This window comes from Myxocyprinus asiaticus, chromosome 10 (genome assembly GCF_019703515.2).
Source record: "Myxocyprinus asiaticus isolate MX2 ecotype Aquarium Trade chromosome 10, UBuf_Myxa_2, whole genome shotgun sequence".
NCBI lineage: Eukaryota > Metazoa > Chordata > Actinopteri > Cypriniformes > Catostomidae > Myxocyprinus > Myxocyprinus asiaticus.
In genome coordinates, this window is record NC_059353.1 from 4,227,907 (window position 1) to 4,247,278 (window position 19,372).

General features: G+C 37.3%; 1 protein-coding gene across 2 annotated transcripts in view; it reads left to right on the forward strand.

Annotated features, from left to right (window-relative positions):
- The window catches only part of LOC127446836 (dynein, cytoplasmic 1, intermediate chain 2a), a 63,785-nt gene extending 47,359 nt beyond the window's left edge, over positions 1–16,426 (forward strand). For both annotated transcript variants that reach the window (XM_051708117.1, XM_051708118.1), the window contains 8 exons: positions 810–935; positions 2,941–3,087; positions 3,261–3,374; positions 3,803–3,936; positions 7,970–8,114; positions 9,850–9,990; positions 11,314–11,439; positions 15,277–16,426. In XM_051708117.1, the coding sequence (XP_051564077.1) occupies positions 810–935; positions 2,941–3,087; positions 3,261–3,374; positions 3,803–3,936; positions 7,970–8,114; positions 9,850–9,990; positions 11,314–11,439; positions 15,277–15,390 (1,047 nt within the window). In that variant the 3' untranslated portion in view covers positions 15,391–16,426. The remainder of the gene's footprint in view (positions 1–809; positions 936–2,940; positions 3,088–3,260; positions 3,375–3,802; positions 3,937–7,969; positions 8,115–9,849; positions 9,991–11,313; positions 11,440–15,276) is intronic.
- Positions 16,427–19,372: the final 2,946 nt, after the last annotated feature.

The following is a 19,372-nucleotide window of genomic DNA, read 5'->3' on the forward strand; positions in this document are numbered from 1 at the left end:
AAAAGAAAAAGAAATGCAGTTTACACATAACAATTACTTGAATACATCTCTACTATGATGAACATGTTCAAAAGTCATTTTGATAATTTTTTCTGGGAATGTCTGAAAATGTCCATTGCAGGGTGTCACCCTGACAGTAAAAGCGTGTCCAGTTCCATTCTGCGCTGGCGTTACTATTGCCTACAACACAAATAAGTGGACATGTCGATGCGTCCAGTGTAGACAACCTCAAGCCATTGCGATGTGTTGCGTCAGGCTGTAAGAAGTTTAGAATAATCGTTTATTATTATTAAAAAAATAAGCAGTTATACAATTTGTTTTAAAATATTATTATTTGAAAAACTTAAGTCAGGTGGTGTAATCAACATGCAGGTAGCCATTTTGTTGTCATATGACATGAAATTGATAAAAAAAGAGAGGACACTCATAACTGAGTGTCAAGTTCATTACATTTGAAAAACTATCCGATATTTTTATGTAAAGGCACATTTTGTTTAGGTCAAATCTTGTAACGCTAAGAAAACTTCTTTATATTAATGACTCAAATGATTTCCTAAAATAAATAAGACTTCCCAGCACTATTTGAGAGACAGTGGATATTTGCTCTTAAATGTCACGTTAAGTGACCAACCACAGTTTGGATAGTTCTTGCATGTCGGTCAGCAGGTCATTTTCCTGTCTTAGTGAGCTTTTCTTGGCTAGCAAAGGCTGCAATGTGGACCAGACTTTATAGCGAAAAACAGTTTTATATGGTCTATTATACAGTGTTTCCTTGCTGTCCTCACCTATAAACGTGCGTGTGTCCACAGTATCCTGAGCTGCTGGTCGCCTCTTATAACAACAATGAGGAAGCACCACATGAGCCTGATGGAGTGGCTTTGGTCTGGAACATGAAGTACAAGAAGACCACACCGGAGTATATCTTCCACTGTCAGGTACACACACACACTGCCTTCAATCAACTTATCCCTTTCACTTCTCCACACATACACACCTCCTGAAACTCATCCCACAGTTCTCACAGATGGCCTTCAGCCAGATTTCTTTCCATTCTCCCTTGTTCTCTCAGTCTCTCTCTCTCTCTTTCTACTTTCATTTTCTTGCACTCTGTGATTTCACCCTGGTGGCATACACACAGACACACACTCATGACTCCTTAAGGGACATTTTTTTAGATGATAACGGTTATGTACATGTTGCCATTAATGAAAACAATGACAGCGCTCATGTTTAAGGGGAACATGGTTATTTGTATTTTTTTTTTTTAGCCATTTCATTCTTTTGGTTTAAAAAACGAAAGCTGAAGCAACGTCATAAAATGTGAGGTATATGCATAAACTCTTGAGAGGTGATTTGTTATAGAGGATCTGTCTACGTTGTAAGTTTCTGAGCATTTCTCCACATTATTTATGAGAACAAACACTTCTATCCAGTCATTGCGCTGCCTCATGCATAAGCTTGCCATAAAGCAAAGAATTCAAAAAATCACACGTGGACATGACAGAGGCTCCTGGCCAACACAAGTTTAACAGCACACGTGGAACAGACATGAGAGCTGACTTTTACACTAAACATCGTGGTGAGAATGAAATCACTTGTCAGATTGGGCCGCAGTCCATAACCGTGCCGGAGCAAGCACGTTTGTTGGTCGCAGATCTGCTACTTGCACTCGAAACATGCAGCAGCTGTTTGTTGACATGCACATATTCCATTGCGCCTTCTCCGTATGTCTGACCATGTACAGGGTAACACAATGTCTTGTTTAAAAACAGAAGACAATGATGAAAACAGAATTCTCAAAGTCATGTCAACTCTCTTTTTGGGTTCCTTTACATCAGTAAAAGTTATTAGGATTTAGGCCTAATGGATTTACAGGCTCTCCGTCATCATTACAGCAAAGTTCAAAATACTGGATAACTTTACACAATCAAGATTAGTAAGCAATTTTATTACACTAGAGTCATGTTAACTCATATTATGTTTAAGTATTGTGGCTGTACTTTTGAAACAGCATGTAGTTACTGTTTTAAGGCTGCAGTGGGCCTGCCATCTGTGAACCTCAGCAGAAATTGAGATTCATCAGACCAGGCGATGTTTTTCCAGTCTTTAACTAGTTTTGATGAGCCTGTGCCCACTGTAGCCTCAGTTTTCTGTTCTTTGCTGACAGAAGTGGAATCTGACATGGTCTTCTACTGTTGAAGCCCATCCGCCTCAAGGTTCGACATGTTGTGCCTTCTGAGATGCTATTCTGCTCACAGCAGTTGTACAGAGCAGTTACCTGAGATATCGTAGCCTTTCTGTCAGCTTGAACCAGTCTGGCCATTCTCTTTATTTCTCTCATTAACAAGATTTTCCGTTCGCAGAACTGCCACTCACTGGATGTTTTTGGTACCATTCTGAGTAAATTCTAGAGACTGTTGTGTGTGAAAATCCCAGGAGATCAGCAGTTACAGAAATACTCAAACCAGCCCGTCTGACACCAACAATCATGCCACGGTCCAAATCACTGAGATCACATTTTTTCCCCATTCTGATGGTTGATGTGAACATTAACTGAAGCTCCTGACCCGTATCTGCATGATTTTATACATTACACTGCTGCCACGTGATTGGCTGATTAGATAATCGCATGAATAAATAGGTGTACAGGTGTTCCTAATAAAGTGCTCAGAGATTATATATACAGTATATTGTTTATTTTTAAATGTTTGGTCTTATTTTGGATGGTAAACAATTAATTCACATATCTGAACTTTTTCCAGCAATTAACAAATAATCTGCATTGGACTTTCATCATTTTGTTTTGTGTGAAAAATTGTTTGTGAATGTGTTATAAAAACTGTTATAAAATGTTCACTGACATTCAAAGAAAAAAAACTGCAAAAATATTGGACTCCAGTCTGAGAATGAAACTCTTTTTCTTTTTTTCTCCTCCCTTAGTCTGCGGTCATGTCTGCTGCGTTTGCAAAGTTTCATCCTAACTTGGTTGTTGGTGGGACTTACTCGGGACAGATCGTCTTGTGGGACAACAGAAGTAATAGACGCACACCTGTCCAGAGGACACCTCTGTCTGCTGCCGCCCACACGGTACATGTGACATCACACAACACACAGGAAATGAGCCGAAACAGACCCTGTAGCCCAAGAATCTTGAGCTGTCTTTTCTGTTTGTTTGTTTTTTAAATGTTGATTAATATAGTGTGATACCCTGAAACAAAATACTGGTTTTAATATTTGCTTTTTTTATGTATGTTTTCCAGCACCCAGTGTACTGTGTTAATGTGGTTGGCACACAGAATGCTCATAACCTCATTAGCATCTCTACGGATGGGAAGATGTGCTCATGGAGTCTGGACATGCTGTCCCAGCCACAGGTGCCCAAAATCCTCTCTGCTCTGCCCATCACATGACCTGTACCAGCTGTTATTTAGTTTTTAAGAGTGTTGCTGTTTTCATATTAAAACATTTTTTTTGCATTCACACTGTACCTGGTCCTAAATGTGGACTTTCATCTCATTTAGTCAGTTTTAGTTGTGAAATGATTTTAGTCCACTTTCCATTCACACTGTTTTTGGAGCCTGGACCACAACAATAATAATTATAACTATATAATAAATTCTTAATGTTATTTATTATTATTATATATTGAAAATTGAGCTTGGCATAACCAAGCCAAGCCATTGCCAAACCGCAGTGCCATATGTAAATGATTTCTAAAGTGCTTGCTGAATTTAAAATCTGTGAGAGAGGGTATTGGCTCTAGTGTTAACATGTGCGTGTATTTCTATGTGTGTGAGTACAGGATAGTATGGACCTGGTGTTTAAGCAGTCAAAATCTGTTGCGGTCACCTCCATGTCCTTCCCCCTGGGTGATGTTAATAACTTTGTGGTGGGAAGTGAGGATGGATCAGTCTACACAGCCTGTCGCCATGGCAGGTAATACACACACACACACACACACACACACATACTGCAGGAGACCACGGCACATTTGTAGTGTAAATACTAGGGCTGTTGATTTAACCTGTTAATTCAGTGAGATTCATTCAAAACATTAACACAATCATGCCACCGGACCATAATAAGGAAGATTCCTGAGCAATTCGAGCTTGGAGTACCACCTGTTTTCTCCAGGGGGGCAGTAAGCGAAACTCCAGCTGTATATGCAACACACAGCTTATACAGAGAACAAACCAACCCTTCAGCAGACAGCACAACACGAGTTCAAAACACAGCTTGATATAGGTCAAATCCGGACATGGGGATCTCAAGACATGTTTTTCTAAGTATTAAACTACATTTAACTTGACACATTGACCTAAAAATGGTATGTTTATGATGTGACACAACCAAAGTGAGATGCTCCAAAAGCGTCTGTCTGACACAGGTGTACATTGACACATCCTTAGAAAAGCCCTCATAATAAATCTCGGACTGATTGACAAATTCAAATGAAAAATGGATTGCTGCAAACTGTAGGCCAATGATTGTGTAGGTCCCCCTCGTGCCGCCAAAACAGCACCAACCCGCATCACAGAATAGCATTCTGAGATGCTATTCTTCTCACCACAATTGTACAGAGCGGTTATCTGAGTTACCGTAGACTTTGTCAGTTCAAACCAGTCTGGCCATTCTCTGATGACCTCTCTCATCAACAAGGCGTTTCCATCCACAGAACTACGGATCACTGGATGTTTTTTTTTGTTTTTGGCACCATTCTGAGTAAATTCTAGAGACTGTCTTGTGTGAAAATCCCAGGAGATCAGCAGTTACAGAAATACTCAAACCAGCCCGTCTCGCACCAACAATCATCCATGCAATTATCTAATCAGCCAATCATGTGGCAGGAGTGCAGTGCATAAAATCATGCAGATACGGTTCAGGAGCTTCAGTTAATGTTCACATCAACCATCAGAATGGGGAAAAATGTGATCTCAGTGATTTGGACCGTGACATGATTGTTGGTGCCAGATGGGCTGGTTTGAATATTTCTGTAACTGCTGATCTCCTGGGATTTTCAGGAGAGTCTCTGGTTTTGTTTGTTATGCTGCATTAAAAAATCTGGTCATTTTTTGCGTGTGAGCACCCTGATAAGCATGATGTCCACATGTGGAAACTTGTACCGCATTTCCTCAACAGTAGAATTTATTTTTATTTTTTTCGTTATTTTAAATAACTTTCAACTCTAACACATCTGTGGGTCATTTCGCTTCATTTTAAAATACAGTTTGTTTTATTTTAGTTTGTTATTTCTGTGCAGTACAATTCTATTTATTAACATTAGTAAATGCATTCCTATATATTTACTCTGCATTACCACATTGAGAATAAATGGGTTCATCCAAAAGCTGAAAAACTTAATATGGAGTTAGGATAAAAATAAGGTGCATTTCAGACTGTTCTAGCTTTCTATGCAGATTAGTGCATTCACTCCTAAAATTCGATGAAAAGTTCAGTTTTAGGCTGCAGATGATATTTGGACCACTCAACATGTTTGGCAGACATGGGACAATGATAATCAGTACATAGATTCAGAATTTTATAATGCAACATTTTATTTTAACATGATTGGCAGTGATTGGATGATGCTTATTATAAGAATTATTAATTCAGCTTTACAGAAATTCAGCTCTAATGTCTGTAACGTCTCAAAAACATGAGTAACCAACACTCCTGGATGCATAATAAAAAATTTGATGAAAATCTTTTTCTATAGCTTGATATTATTTACAATTTCACAATGTAAGTCTCGCTGCCCACATATGTGGACATTGATTTTTAGGAAAACTATTTGCTCTAGAATGTTTATGCTTGTTTATTAGGTGCTACTAGTTACAAATCAAAAAGGGAAATGGAAAATGCATACAGCAGTCACACGGTGGTCTTGGGAGGTTAATGGAAAAGCACATATGGATGTTTCTTCAACTTTTTGGCCACTTTCATGTCACAGGAGTTGACAGATTTCAACTTTTTTCTTTTTGTTATATGAAGGTCTCATTTAAACTGACTCTGAAACTAAATATCACATGTGAGTAGAATGTTTTTTAATATGCCTATTAAATGTGTGTGTGTGTGTATATATATATATATATATATATATATATATATATATATATATATATATATATATATATATATATATATATAATGTTTTTAAAATCTGCTGGAAATGACTGCGGTGGAAATTTTCATGACTTTCCAAAGCCCTGTGATGCATGTACATACACTTCTGGACTTTGAGTAGACAAATTTAAAAACAATCTATTGAGAGTGTTTTATTGAGACTTTACTTTCTAGAAATTCACACTGTTAAAAGTGCCCAAAGTTTAAGAAACACCTGTATATTCATATGCTCAAAACTTTGGTGTGGGAACATCTTTGATATGCCTTATATCAACATGCAGTGACACAGATGTGAGGCATATCTCACATCAAGTTCACTAACTCCTGCCCGACTAAAATAACAACAAGCATTCCGCTTAAAATGTCACATTTGTTTTAAGATTAAAACTCCCTGTACAACTGACAAAGTGACACACTGTCATAGTAAGTGATATACACTGCTGGTCAAAAGTTTTGAAACACTTACTCATTCTTTATTATAATTTTTTTTCACATTTTAGAATAATAGTAAAGTCATCAAAACTATGGAATAACATAAATGGAACTATGGGAATTATGTAGTGACTAAACAAAATCCAAAATAAATCAAAACTGTGTTATATTTTAGCATCTTCAGAGTAGTCACCCTTTACCTAGAATTTGCAGACATGTACTCTTGACATTTTCTCAACCAACTTCTTGAGGTATCACCCTGAGATGATTTTTAAACAGTATTGAAGGAGTTCCCATCTATGTTGGGCACTTATTGGCTGCTTTTCTTTATTATTTGGTCCAAGTCATCAATTTCTTTTTTTTTTTTTCCTTTTTTTTTTTATTAAATTTTAGTTTTGTAATGAAATAAATTAATATGGTGGCACAATTATATTTTTGTCTACAAAACTAATTTCAAACATTTAAGTATACGCCTTCAGATCAAAAGATTTTTAAGATCATGAGAAATTTTTGAACGGCAGTGTATGCAGTCACGAAATCAGTGAACCTCTCCTTGATTAAATCTGACATGTACATGACATAAGAGCATAATATATTTGAAAACAATATGAGGTTGAATATTCTTTATTCTCTGAAAAACTTCAGATACCTAAATTAATTGTTCAATGTTCAGACAATTAAAACGTACATCTGACCTTCAAAAATCGCAGTATGCAATGTTTCAGACTCTGAGTGAAATCTTGGACATGCGCATTTTGTTTTAAATGCTTTTCATTCTTGTTTTTTGTGCCAAAAACTCTTGTTGTGAATAGATGCCATATTTAACTATGAGTAAAACATGCTATGAGGGAAGTACAGTATGTTTAATATGTCATCTAGTTCTCAAAACCCATGTTTTTTTGAAGATGCATTACAAAACCTAGATACACAACAGTTTAACCTATTGGACAGACTGCAGTTGCACCGCTGCCTTGTTTTTATTCACATTCAGTTAAATGTGGTATCTACTTTAACTAAAGTCTATAGGACTTTACTGGAGCAGAAATCGTGTTGTTTCATCCACTTAACTGTCTATGTCCTATATGGAACGTTATGAAAGATTTTAATTCAGAAATTAAAATCCACCCATGTGTTCATGAATGAGATAAATTGTGTGTGTGCTGTAATGAGTTGAGAGAGCGAGTGTATCCTCTTCATTTGTGATGCTGTGATTATCTCATCCTTCACCCACACACTCACATAGGCTGTTTACCTCTCACAGTAATGATCTCTCTCTCGCTCTCTCTCTCATATACACACACACACACACACACACACTCAGTGGTGTGTGTTAGTTTATGTGAAGTGTTAAACAACTGATTGAAACATGCTGAGATCATTAAACCACTGCCATACTGTGTGTGCGTGTGAGCAGTCGTGCAGGTATCAGTGAGATGTTTGAGGGGCATCATGGTCCAATCACAGGGATTCACTGCCACACTGCAGCTGGAATGGTTGATTTCTCTCATCTCTTCCTGACCGCCTCATTTGATTGGACTGTTAAACTCTGGAGCACCAAGGTAACACACAGCATTCATACACACTAATTACTTTTACAGTTGTGCTCAAATGTTTGCATACCCTTGGAGAATTGGTAATAAATGCACCATTTTTAAAGAAAACATGAGTGAGCAGGCAAAACACATTTCTTTTATTTCTTATGGGATTCATATTCAACTGTAGGTTATAACAGAATGGCACAATCATAAAACAAAACATGGCAACAGAGAAAAAAATGAAATGACCCCTGTTCAAAATTCTGCATACCCTTAGTTCTTAATACTGTGTATTGCCCCCTTTAGCATCAATGACAGCGTGCAGTCTTTTGTAATAGTTGTCTATGAGGCCCCAAATTCTTGCAGGTGGTATAGCTGTCCATTCCTCTTGGCAAAATGCCTCCAGGTCATGCAAAGTCTTTGGTCGTCTTGCATGAACTGCACGTTTGAGATCTCCCCAGAGTGGCTTGATGATATGAAGGTCAGGAGACCGTGATGGCCACTCCAGAACCTTCACCTTTTTCTGCTGTAACCACTGGAGGGTCAACTTGGCCATGTGCTTAAGGTCACTGTCATGCTGGAAAGTCCAAGAGCGTCCCATGCGCAGCTTTCGTGCAGAAGAATGCAAATTGTCTGCCAGTATTTTCTGATAACATGCTGCATTCATTTTCCATCAATCTTCACAAGTTTCCCCATGCCTTTAGAGCTCACACACCCCCAAAACATCAGTGAACCACCACCATGCTTCACAGTGGGGATGGTATTCTTTTCACTATAGGCCTTGTTGACCCCTCTCCAAACATAGCGCTTATGGTTGTGACCATAAAGCTCTGTTTTGGTCTCGTCACTCCAAATTACAGTGTGCCAGAAGCTGTGAAGCATGTCAAGGTGTTGTCAGGCATATTGTAACTGGGCTTTTTTGTGGCATTGGCACAGTAAAGGCTTCTTTCTGGCAACTCGACCATGCAGCTCATTTTTGTTCAAGTATCATCGTATTGTGCTCCTTGAAACAACCACACCGTCTTTTTCCAGAGCAGCCTGTATTTCTCCGGAGGTTACCTGTGGGTTTTTCTTTGTATCCCAAACAATTCTTCTGGCAGTTGTGGCTGAAATCTTTTTTGGTCTACCTGACCTTGACTTTGTATCAAGAGATCCCTGAATTTTCCACTTCTTAATAAGTGATTGAACAGTACTGACTGGCATTTTCAAGGCTTTGGGTATCTTTTTATATCCTTTTCCATCTTTATAAAGTTCCATTACCTTGTTATGCAGGTCTTTTGACAGTTCTTTTCTGCTCCCCATGGCTCAGAATCTAGCCTGCTCAGTGCATCCACGTGAGAGCTAACAAACTCATTGACTATTTATATACAGACACTAATTGCAATTTTAAAAGTCACAGGTGTGGTAAATTAACTTTATTTGCCATTTAAACCTGTGTGTGTCACCTTGTGTGTCTGTAACAAGGCCAAACATTCAAGGGTATGTAAACTTTTGATCAGGGCCATTTGGGTGATTTCTGTTATCATTATGATTTAAAAAGGAGCCAAACAACTATGTGATAATAAATGGCTTCATATGATCACTATCCTTAAATAAAAGACAGTTTTTTTGCATGATCAGTCATATTTTCAAAATCAATGCCACAATTTCACAATTTCTGCCAGGGTATGCAAACTTTTGAGCATAACTGTATATATACTTTGTTACATTATACAGTCATCATTTAAACTCACTTTACTCATTCCTCTCTTTGTAAAAGAATAACAAGCCACTGTACTCATTTGAGGACAACTCCGATTATGTGTATGATGTCATGTGGTCTCCGGTGCACCCCACTCTTTTCGCTTGTGTGGACGGACTCGGGCGGATTGACCTTTGGAACCTCAACAATGACACAGAGGTTAAAACAACTTGCATGCCAGGAAACTTCATTGAATAAACACATTGACATATTTATTTACAACAACAACAATTATGCTGGCTGACATAGCTGAAATCTAAATTTTGATGTATTTGAAAGGAATTTTAAAAAAAATAATTCTATCAGAGGAACCAGCAATGAAACATTCATCATAGTCAAGAGATTCAAAATGTTTAATGCAGTATAGTAAAATACAATAAAAAACAGTAAAAATGTAATTAAAGGGATAGTTCACCCAAAAATGAAAATGATCTCATCATTTAATCACCCTCATGCCATCCCAGATGTGTATGACTTTCTTTCTTCTGCTGAACACTCTAAGAAAGATTTTTAGAATATCTCAGCTCTGTAGATCCATACTATGTAAAATGAATGGTGGCCAGAAATTTGAAACTCCAAAAAGCAGATGAAGGCAGCATTAAAGTAATTCATATGACACCAGTGGTTTAATATATGTTTTCAGAAGTGATGTTCAGTGTGAAACAGTTCAATATTTCAATCCTTTTTTTACTATGAATCTCTAGTGTCACTTTCACTTTTAGAAAGTGAAAGAGAAAGTGGAGATTTATAGTAAAAAAAAGGATTGAAATATTGAACTGTTTCTCATCCACACCTATCATATCACTTCCGAAAACATGGATTAAACAACTGGAGTCATATGGATTACTTTTGTTTTCTTTATGTGATTTTTGGAGCTACAAAGGTCCGATCACCATTCACTTGCATTGTTTGGACCTGCAGATCTGAAATATACTTCAAAAACCTTCAATTGTGTTCTGCTGAAGACAGAAAGTCATACATATCTGGGTTGGCATGAGGATAAAAAATTAGGGAATTTTTGGTTAAACTTTCCCTTTAAGCAATATCACACAATATGTGATACTGCTTCTTTAAAAAAAAAATCTGGGTTACAGAAAGGCACTTATAATGGAAGTGAATGGGGCCAATCCGTAAACGTTAAAATACTCAAAAGTATAGTCACATGACATAATATGTTTTAACATGATTTAAGTGTATTAAAAACACTTACTAACCTTTTCTCTGTAAAGTTATATCCAGTTTCATTGCCATGATGACATATTGCCATAAAACCTCTAACCCACCATAAAAATGTGTCCAATTTGATGGAAGCAAAGGCAAATGTTACATCTTACCATTTTGACAGCATGAAATATGTTGATGAACAAATGGATATGTCATCACTCGCAAAATAACAATGTAAACAATCAGTCCTAAAGGTTACATTTGAAAAACAGAAAAAACAATTGAATACTCAATCTGCTAAATTGACTGTTTGTGTAGGTACCCACTGCCAGCATGGCTGTTGATGGTAGTCCTGCTCTAAACAGACTGCGCTGGTCTCAATCGGGCAGAGAGATTGCCGTGGGAGACTCGGAGGGACAGATCCACATTTATGACGTTGGCGAGGTGAGATTCGAGTTTGCTTAAGACACATCCACACATAACTGACCAACACGCACCGCTCCTGCACACCACTTTCAGAGGCTCCTTCTCTCTCGTGTGTCACGGTGTCAGTCATGTAAAAAGCCCATGCAGCTCTTCTAAAGATGACGCATGCAATTGTGGGCCCAAACAGCATGGACCTTCAGGGGCCACAGAAGGCCTGTGTCACTCCTGCCAACCACAGATGAGTGGAGAGATATGAGATGGAATGAAAGCAGAGAGAGTTGAAGAATGAGAGAGGATTTATATCAGGGGTCAGTTCATGCTGACATTCACAGAATAGCCAGATCGTCCACCATGCTGCCACAGCAGGTTTTTAACCTCAGAAAAATGTCTTTACACAACGTTCCCATCTTACAGTGTCTACACCAGACACGACCAGGGTTGCGTCACATTGCGATGTTTCAAGTTGAGGCTGTTTTCTCACGTTCACTCTACTGGGTGGGTCAACTATTACTTTGGACATTATTTTAAATAAAAGGAACATTTTTTGAATTACTTTTCGATATAAATGTGTATATTGTCAAGAATATTGTGATATGAAATTTTGCTTATACCGGCACAACAGATGTCAGTCTAGTGCATGTTTACACAGAAAAACGGTAAAAAAAACAAACAGTGCAGATGGATGCAGAAACGTGGTTGACTTTATCTTGCATCTGAATATATGTTCAGTTAACATGCTCGTCTCCATCATTCAATGAATTACTGCTGCCATAATCGGCACCATGTCTCTTAATAAAATTACGCTTACCACCTGCTTTTTGCATCAGGCAAATGTCACTGATTTTTGTGAATAAGGCACAATCTATAATTAGTAGGGATGTGCAATATATCAGCGGCCGATATATTATTGGCCGATAACTAGGAAAATAGTTGATATATTTTTGCTGTTAATTTCTTATGGTTTATTTGTTTTGTTTTTTGCACATTGTCTATGCATCTATGTTATGTTGTGTTGGGTCTGGTTTTAAATATATGTATGCTACTTGGGGGCAATCATTGCTGCATTTTCATTTTTATTCATGAAACAAATAGAATTTGAAAAATTGCATATTGTTACTTACAGCAGATGATCACAATTAAAACTAGCCCAAACAGAACATAACATATTGCATAGATCTTGAAATAATCCTCACAGAGCAACATGAGATGTTAACTTGGCTAAAAACACTAGTTTGTGAGTGAAACTAAATGTGCTGCTTGTATTTTACTAGTTGAGAATTTTCCTACGTTTTAACCCATGACTACGATATGCATGATGTTTTTACCTATTCTCATTATGAAGATGTGATCGTATTTAATAAATTATTAAAAAAAATACAAGCCACAGATGAGTGCTGTGATGAGCATCTATAACCTTCTCATCAAGGTTTAATTCATTATTACACTGGTTTGAAGTTTGTTGTTATTCTCTCTTTAACTTTGCAATTCATCAGTATTACCATAAATACTTATATAAATGGTTGCGTTACAAGGATTTCCATAAATACTCATATAATGAGACACAATAAAATGTATGCAGTGTAATGACATTTATTTCTTATTCAAATTAGCATATGTCTGTAGTACAGACTAGAAGTAGACCGATATATCAGTTTTATCGATTAATCGGTGCCGATAGTTGCTTTATGGAACTATAGGTTATCTACAAAAATCTATGCCGAAATTTTTTTCTTTATTTTTTTATTGCCATTGTTCCTCTTTGTCTGTCGCTAGGCTTGCAACAGCGGCCTCTAGAGGTGAAATAATTAAAAAAAAATCACATGGGGATTTGCTCACTTAAAGGTGCACTTATTAATTCTAATCCAATACACTTTTTGTGCCAATATCTCCTCACAGTCTGCTGTCCGTGGGCTGAAAAATATCTAGTATTTGTACACATCCCTGGCTCTGTAAATGGGACAAAAACAAAGTGGATCCGATCCACACAACACTACTCCAACCAATCAGCAACAGGGGTTGTTTCTTGTACGTGCACAGGATGGGCGGTGGGGGCAGAGCTAGAGGGAAATTCATCAGAACAGCGACGGCAAATCTGGCTGATGCGAACTTTCTAAACTCCAAGGAGGACAAATGGCTGAGAAACAGACCAAGAGAAAAAGGTCAGACGAATATAAACTAAAAAGAAGGATTGTAAGTCAAGGGTTAGGAGCCGCGTCAACATCGGCAAAGCTTTTCAGCGGTGGAGAGACCTCAGAGTGCATGAATTTGAGGGGCGGAGTTTCCATAGGAGCACTGAAGGGAGGGGTGTGTTTGTTTTGGCAGTTGAGTTCAAATATCAACAGTGTTTCTCAGGAATCGCTGAGTGCACCTTTAAATGCATATTTTGTTATTTTGATTAGATAGTGATCTGAATTGAAGCGAGGGCATGCAAAAAAAAAGTGCGACTATATGGAAACATGCCTCGTCAGCACATATAGCTTGTCTTCAACTCCATATCTTACGAATATTCATAAAAATGATTCTTCATTAAACCTCATCTGGTCAAATATGTAGGCTATAAAATGTTTAATTTGGTAAATACTTAAATATAGAGCATTATAACGGAGCCAAGACTTCATTATTTCAAGAGCTGCAATAATTGGGATTTTATTAATTTTGGACTCTTGTAGCCTTTATGTCTGTGTCCGTCATCGTAAGGAAAGACTAAGAAAATTTGGTGACAAAACAATCATCCGATTAATCGGTTATCTGCCTTTTTCACCACTTTAGTTATCCGTATCGGTAAAATCCACTATCAGTTAACCTCTAATAAAGACCTGGGACTAGAAACAAAATGTTTTTCATCTCGGTTCATTCTTTGTAGGAACTGTATTTTTCTATTCTGGTTCCAGCTTTCAGCAGCCTCCTTTCCAATTGGTAACAGGTTTGAACGAAATAAAAGAACGATTAATAATGTTTTTGTTTTTTTTTAAATGACAGTACCCTGTGTTGAGGGTGGGTAATATACCAGTTGCAGTGTTGCCAGACTTTGTAGGAGAAACAAGCAACCTGGTCTAGAAAAACACGCCCAAAATAAGGGACTTTTCTCAATGAGCAATACAGTTTTTTTCTCTTGTGGGGAAATTATCAATATAGAAATCATAAAAGGTATGGTATACAGTAGCCTATATAAAATAATGTCTTTAATACGTGTATGCATCCCCAAAAATATTTCAAAAATACAAATGGCCATGTAAAATCAAATAATAGCCTAAATCTCTCTCCTGGACACATGCACACACTGCGTGGGCACGTTTGGAGTAAACGTCACCTTAGGCTGGCCGAATTATTTTTAGATTATTACGTACCCACTGAGAGCGCATACACAGACCATGTTCTTCTGGAGCTAATAAAGTCCAAAATCAACTTAATACTGATTTAAAAATCAACACTGGGGTAAAACAGTAGCGAGGTGGCTCTTTTGCTTTAATAAGCCAACCAAACATTATTACAAAGTAAGTCCTAAATAAAAAAAAAGTTAAACTGTATGGATAATTTAATTTTAATTACAGATCTGCTTCTCAGTCAAATCCCGGCAGCATCAAAGCTGTGTTAATGCATCATTTAATAAAGATAGTTGACTTGGAAACAACTGAGAAATACATTTTTTACCTGTAATATTTTTCCTTGTATCTGGATTAACCGTGCATGTATATGTAATAATTATATGTAGTTGTTAAAAAGATCTTCAGCATGTCACAGAAGGCTACATCCACAACATGTATTAAGGCAAAGAAATATGTGATGCTCAGAGAGGTGCACATTTTTGTGTTGTAAATTCACCCCACAGTGATTTTCCGTTTGTGTTCCCCATAGCAAATCGCAGTCCCACGAAGTGATGAATGGACACGCTTTGTGCGGACTCTGGCTGAGATTAACGAAAACCGCGATGATGCGGAAGAACTGGCCGCCCAACGCCTCACTGCTTGATCGTCATGGAAACCAACGCCATTCCAGAGATCTCAGAAACAAACAGCCCCAGACAATGACAGCTGTAATCATCTCTCTCTTTGGAAATGAAATGATTTTTTTTTTTTTTTGTGGGCAAACCTTTGATTCTGCCTTTTTGAAATAAAAATATGAAATCCGGGCTGTAGATTCAATTCATAGTATGGGGGCAGAAGGTGTCTCACTCACTCTGTGACCAGAAGCCTTAACATTTGCATGCAAATAAAAAAATATACATTTTTCTCAGTTTATATCCAGGTGCCTCTGAGCCTGATAATCTCTCAGATTACTATACACAGCCAAACAAAAACATCAACACGAGTGAATCTCACAGAACCTGTCAAGAACATGTCCAGGTCATATTTCACCCCCAAATCTAAAGAAATAAGTACTAAATGCAAAACAAAAAAACAATCTTAATACTAGAGTAATCATTGTATTCTTTTGAACCAAATAAGAACTAGAAAGAAGTCTAGAGATCGACCTATTTAACTCTAGATCTGCTCCATTGGGCACAAATTCAACATCACATGAGTTTGGTGTAGATTTCTGTTCTATTAGCTGTGGACCAAACGGTTAGGGTGTCTAATCAGTGATTTGTGACTTCAACTCTTTTTCGGCTCTCTCAATTTTCGTACTCGAAATGAAAACTTGTTCGTCTCCACCTGAGCAGAGTCTCCTATTTATGATACATATGAATACATACTGCTTGTCTTCAGACTATCTGAACTATTTAAAGCATCTCATTTTTAGATCAAGGTCTTCCTCCTCCAGTATTACACATCTGTTCGAAATGGTAACTGTAGCTTTTGCAGAACCTCTTTGAATGTCTTTTTATATCTACAAATTCTTTTTCTAAGCCAAAACTTTGTTAAACCTGTTCTGACTCAATCAGGTTGAAGTCCTCAAGCTGTACTGTAGTACTTGAGAGAAGATAGTAGTCAGGATTTTTGCAACTATTTCCTACAGTATTCTTCATGTTTGAATGTCCAATAAATTCTGCATTTCAAAATGTAAACATTGTGTTATATATATCTTTGGCATCTGAGTGCCCTCTTTGAGGTTGAGGTTGATAATGCGTTGCACACATTGCATATATGGTTTTCGCACCTCTGATGTAAGGAATAATTCCTGTTGGGTTTATGGGTTTAGCTTCGTGATGTACTTCCCATTTATATGCGTTAACAATGTGGTGTACTTGCCTAGTTCCAAAAAAAAAGGACATTTTCAGAGACAGGAGAAGAAATATTCTGAATATTGGAGTCAGAGGAAAATGGTGTAATGACAACACTGATAGGCTGGTACACTGATACAAGAACACACAGTCCCTACCCTTCACTATCGAGCACAACAGTGCCTGCCTACTTTTTTAGCCATCTTGGTTCTGAAAGTATTTTTCACATTAATTTTATTTTTCCATAGGGATTTCATGAAAGCCTACATAAAAGTTCTAAGACATGAACCAAACCCACCAACTTGGAGTTGAATCACAACATTACAAACATTGAAGCAAAAAAGTATTTGACAAAAATACAAAGTTACAAGACTGTGTACTTAATCTCTTTAATGAAGGAATGAACTATAATCACATTAAGAATTGCGAATGACTGTAATCGACATAAACGATGAAAAATATAGGACTATTGATTAAAAGTTTTTGATTATAAATATGGAAACAATATATTTATATTTTATTGCAAAATATTCAGATTAGGGCTGTGAAACCAATTAACTAATTAATATCACAGTTTTCTGTGAATAATCACGATTAATCATGGTATATATACAGGTGCATCTCAATAAATTAGAATGTCGTGGAAAAGTTCATTTATTTCAGTAATTCAACTCAAATTGTGAAACTCGTGTATTAAATAAATTCAGTGCACACAGACTGAAGTAGTTTAAGTCTTTGGTTCTTTTAATTGTGATGATTTTGGCTCACATTTAACAAAAACCCACCAATTCACTATCTCAACAAATTAGAATACATCATAAGACCAATAAAAAAAACATTTTTAGTGAATTGTTGGCCTTCTGGAAAGTATGTTCATTTACTATATATGTACTCAATACTTGGTAGAGGCTCCTTTTGCTTTAATTACTGCCTCAATTTGGCGTGGCATGGAGGTGATCAGTTTGTGGCACTGCCGAGGTGGTTTGGAAGCCCAGGTTTCTTTGACAGTGGCCTTCAGCTCATCTGCATTTTTTGGTCTCTTGTTTCTCATTTTCCTCTTGACAATACCCCATAGATTCTCTATGGGATTCAGGCCTGGTGAGTTTGCTGGCCAGTCAAGCACACCAACACCATGGTCATTTAACCAACTTTTGGTGCTTTTGGCAGTGTGGGCAGGTGCCAAATCCTGCTGGAAAATGAAATCAGCATCTTTAAAAAGCTGGTCAGCAGAAGGAAGCATGAAGTGCTCCAAAATTTCTTGGTAAACGGGTGCAGTGACTTTGGTTTTCAAAAAACACAGTGGACCAACACCAGCAGATGACATTGCACCCCAAATCATCACAGACTGTGGAAACTTAACACTGGACTTCAAGCAACTTGGGCTATGAGCTTCTCCACCCTTCCTCCAGACTCTAGGACCTTGGTTTCCAAATGAAATACAAAACTTGCTCTCATCTGAAAAGAGGACTTTGGACCACTGGGCAACAGTCCAGTTCTTCTTCTCCTTAGTCCAGGTAAGACGCCTCTGACGTTGTCTGTGGTTCAGGAGTGGCTTAACAAGAGGAATACGACAACTGTAGCCAAATTCCTTGACACGTCTGTGTGTGGTGGCTCTTGATGCCTTGACCCTAGCCTCAGTCCATTCCTTGTGAAGTTCACCCAAATTCTTGAATCGATTTTGCTTGACAATCATAAGGCTGCGGTTCTCTCGGTTGGTTGTGCATCTTTTTCTTCCACACTTTATCCTTCCACTCAACTTTGTTAACATTCTTGGATACAGCACTCTGTGAACAGCCAGCTTCTTTGGCAATGAATGTTTGTGGCTTACCCTCCTTGTGAAGGGTGTCAATGATTGTCTTCTGGACAACTGTCAGATCAGCAGTCTTCCCCATGATTGTGTAGCCTAGTGAACCAAACTGAGAGACCATTTTGAAGGCTCAGGAAACCTTTGCAGGTGTTTTGAGTTGATTAGCTGATTGGCATGTCACCATATTCTAATTTTTTGAGATAGTGAATTGGTGGGTTTTTGTTAAATGTGAGCCAAAATCATCACAATTAAAAGAACCAAAGACTTAAACTACTTCAGTCTGTGTGCATTGAATTTATTTAATACACGAGTTTCACAATTTGAGTTGAATTACTGAAATAAATGAACTTTTCCACGACATTCTAATTTATTGAGATGCACCTGTATATATAATATAATAATCATAAATATATTTAGCCTACTTTATATTTTGTCTCAAAGAACATGTTAGAAATCTGTTAGTCATCATTTAATTTAATTATTTAAATATAAGCATGTTAAAATGTTAAGTTTTTTTGCAGAAAAAGTTAGACACATTTTTAAAGGTATAAATCTTTGATACAAGTATGTGTTTACATGCCATAAAATCAGTGGACATGCTGTAATTAAAAGTTGGTCCAAATCTTCTGCCGTTTTACAGTGGACTGTTTTAAATAATAGGATCAAATAGGTAGATTCAATTTATATCAAGATTTATTGGCAAAATAAACTTAAGTATACACTGCCAATGCATTATTAGACACTATACATACAGATATACACCGATCAGCCACAACATTAAAACTACCTGCCTAATATTGTGTAGGTCCCCCTCGTGCCGCCAAAACAGCACCAACCCACATCTCAGAATAGCATTCTGAGATATTATCCTTCTCACCACAATTGTACAGAGCGGTTATCTGAGTTACTGTAGACTTTGTCAGTTTGAACCAGTCTGGCCATTCTCTGTTGACCTCTCTCATCAACAAGGCATTTCCATCCAC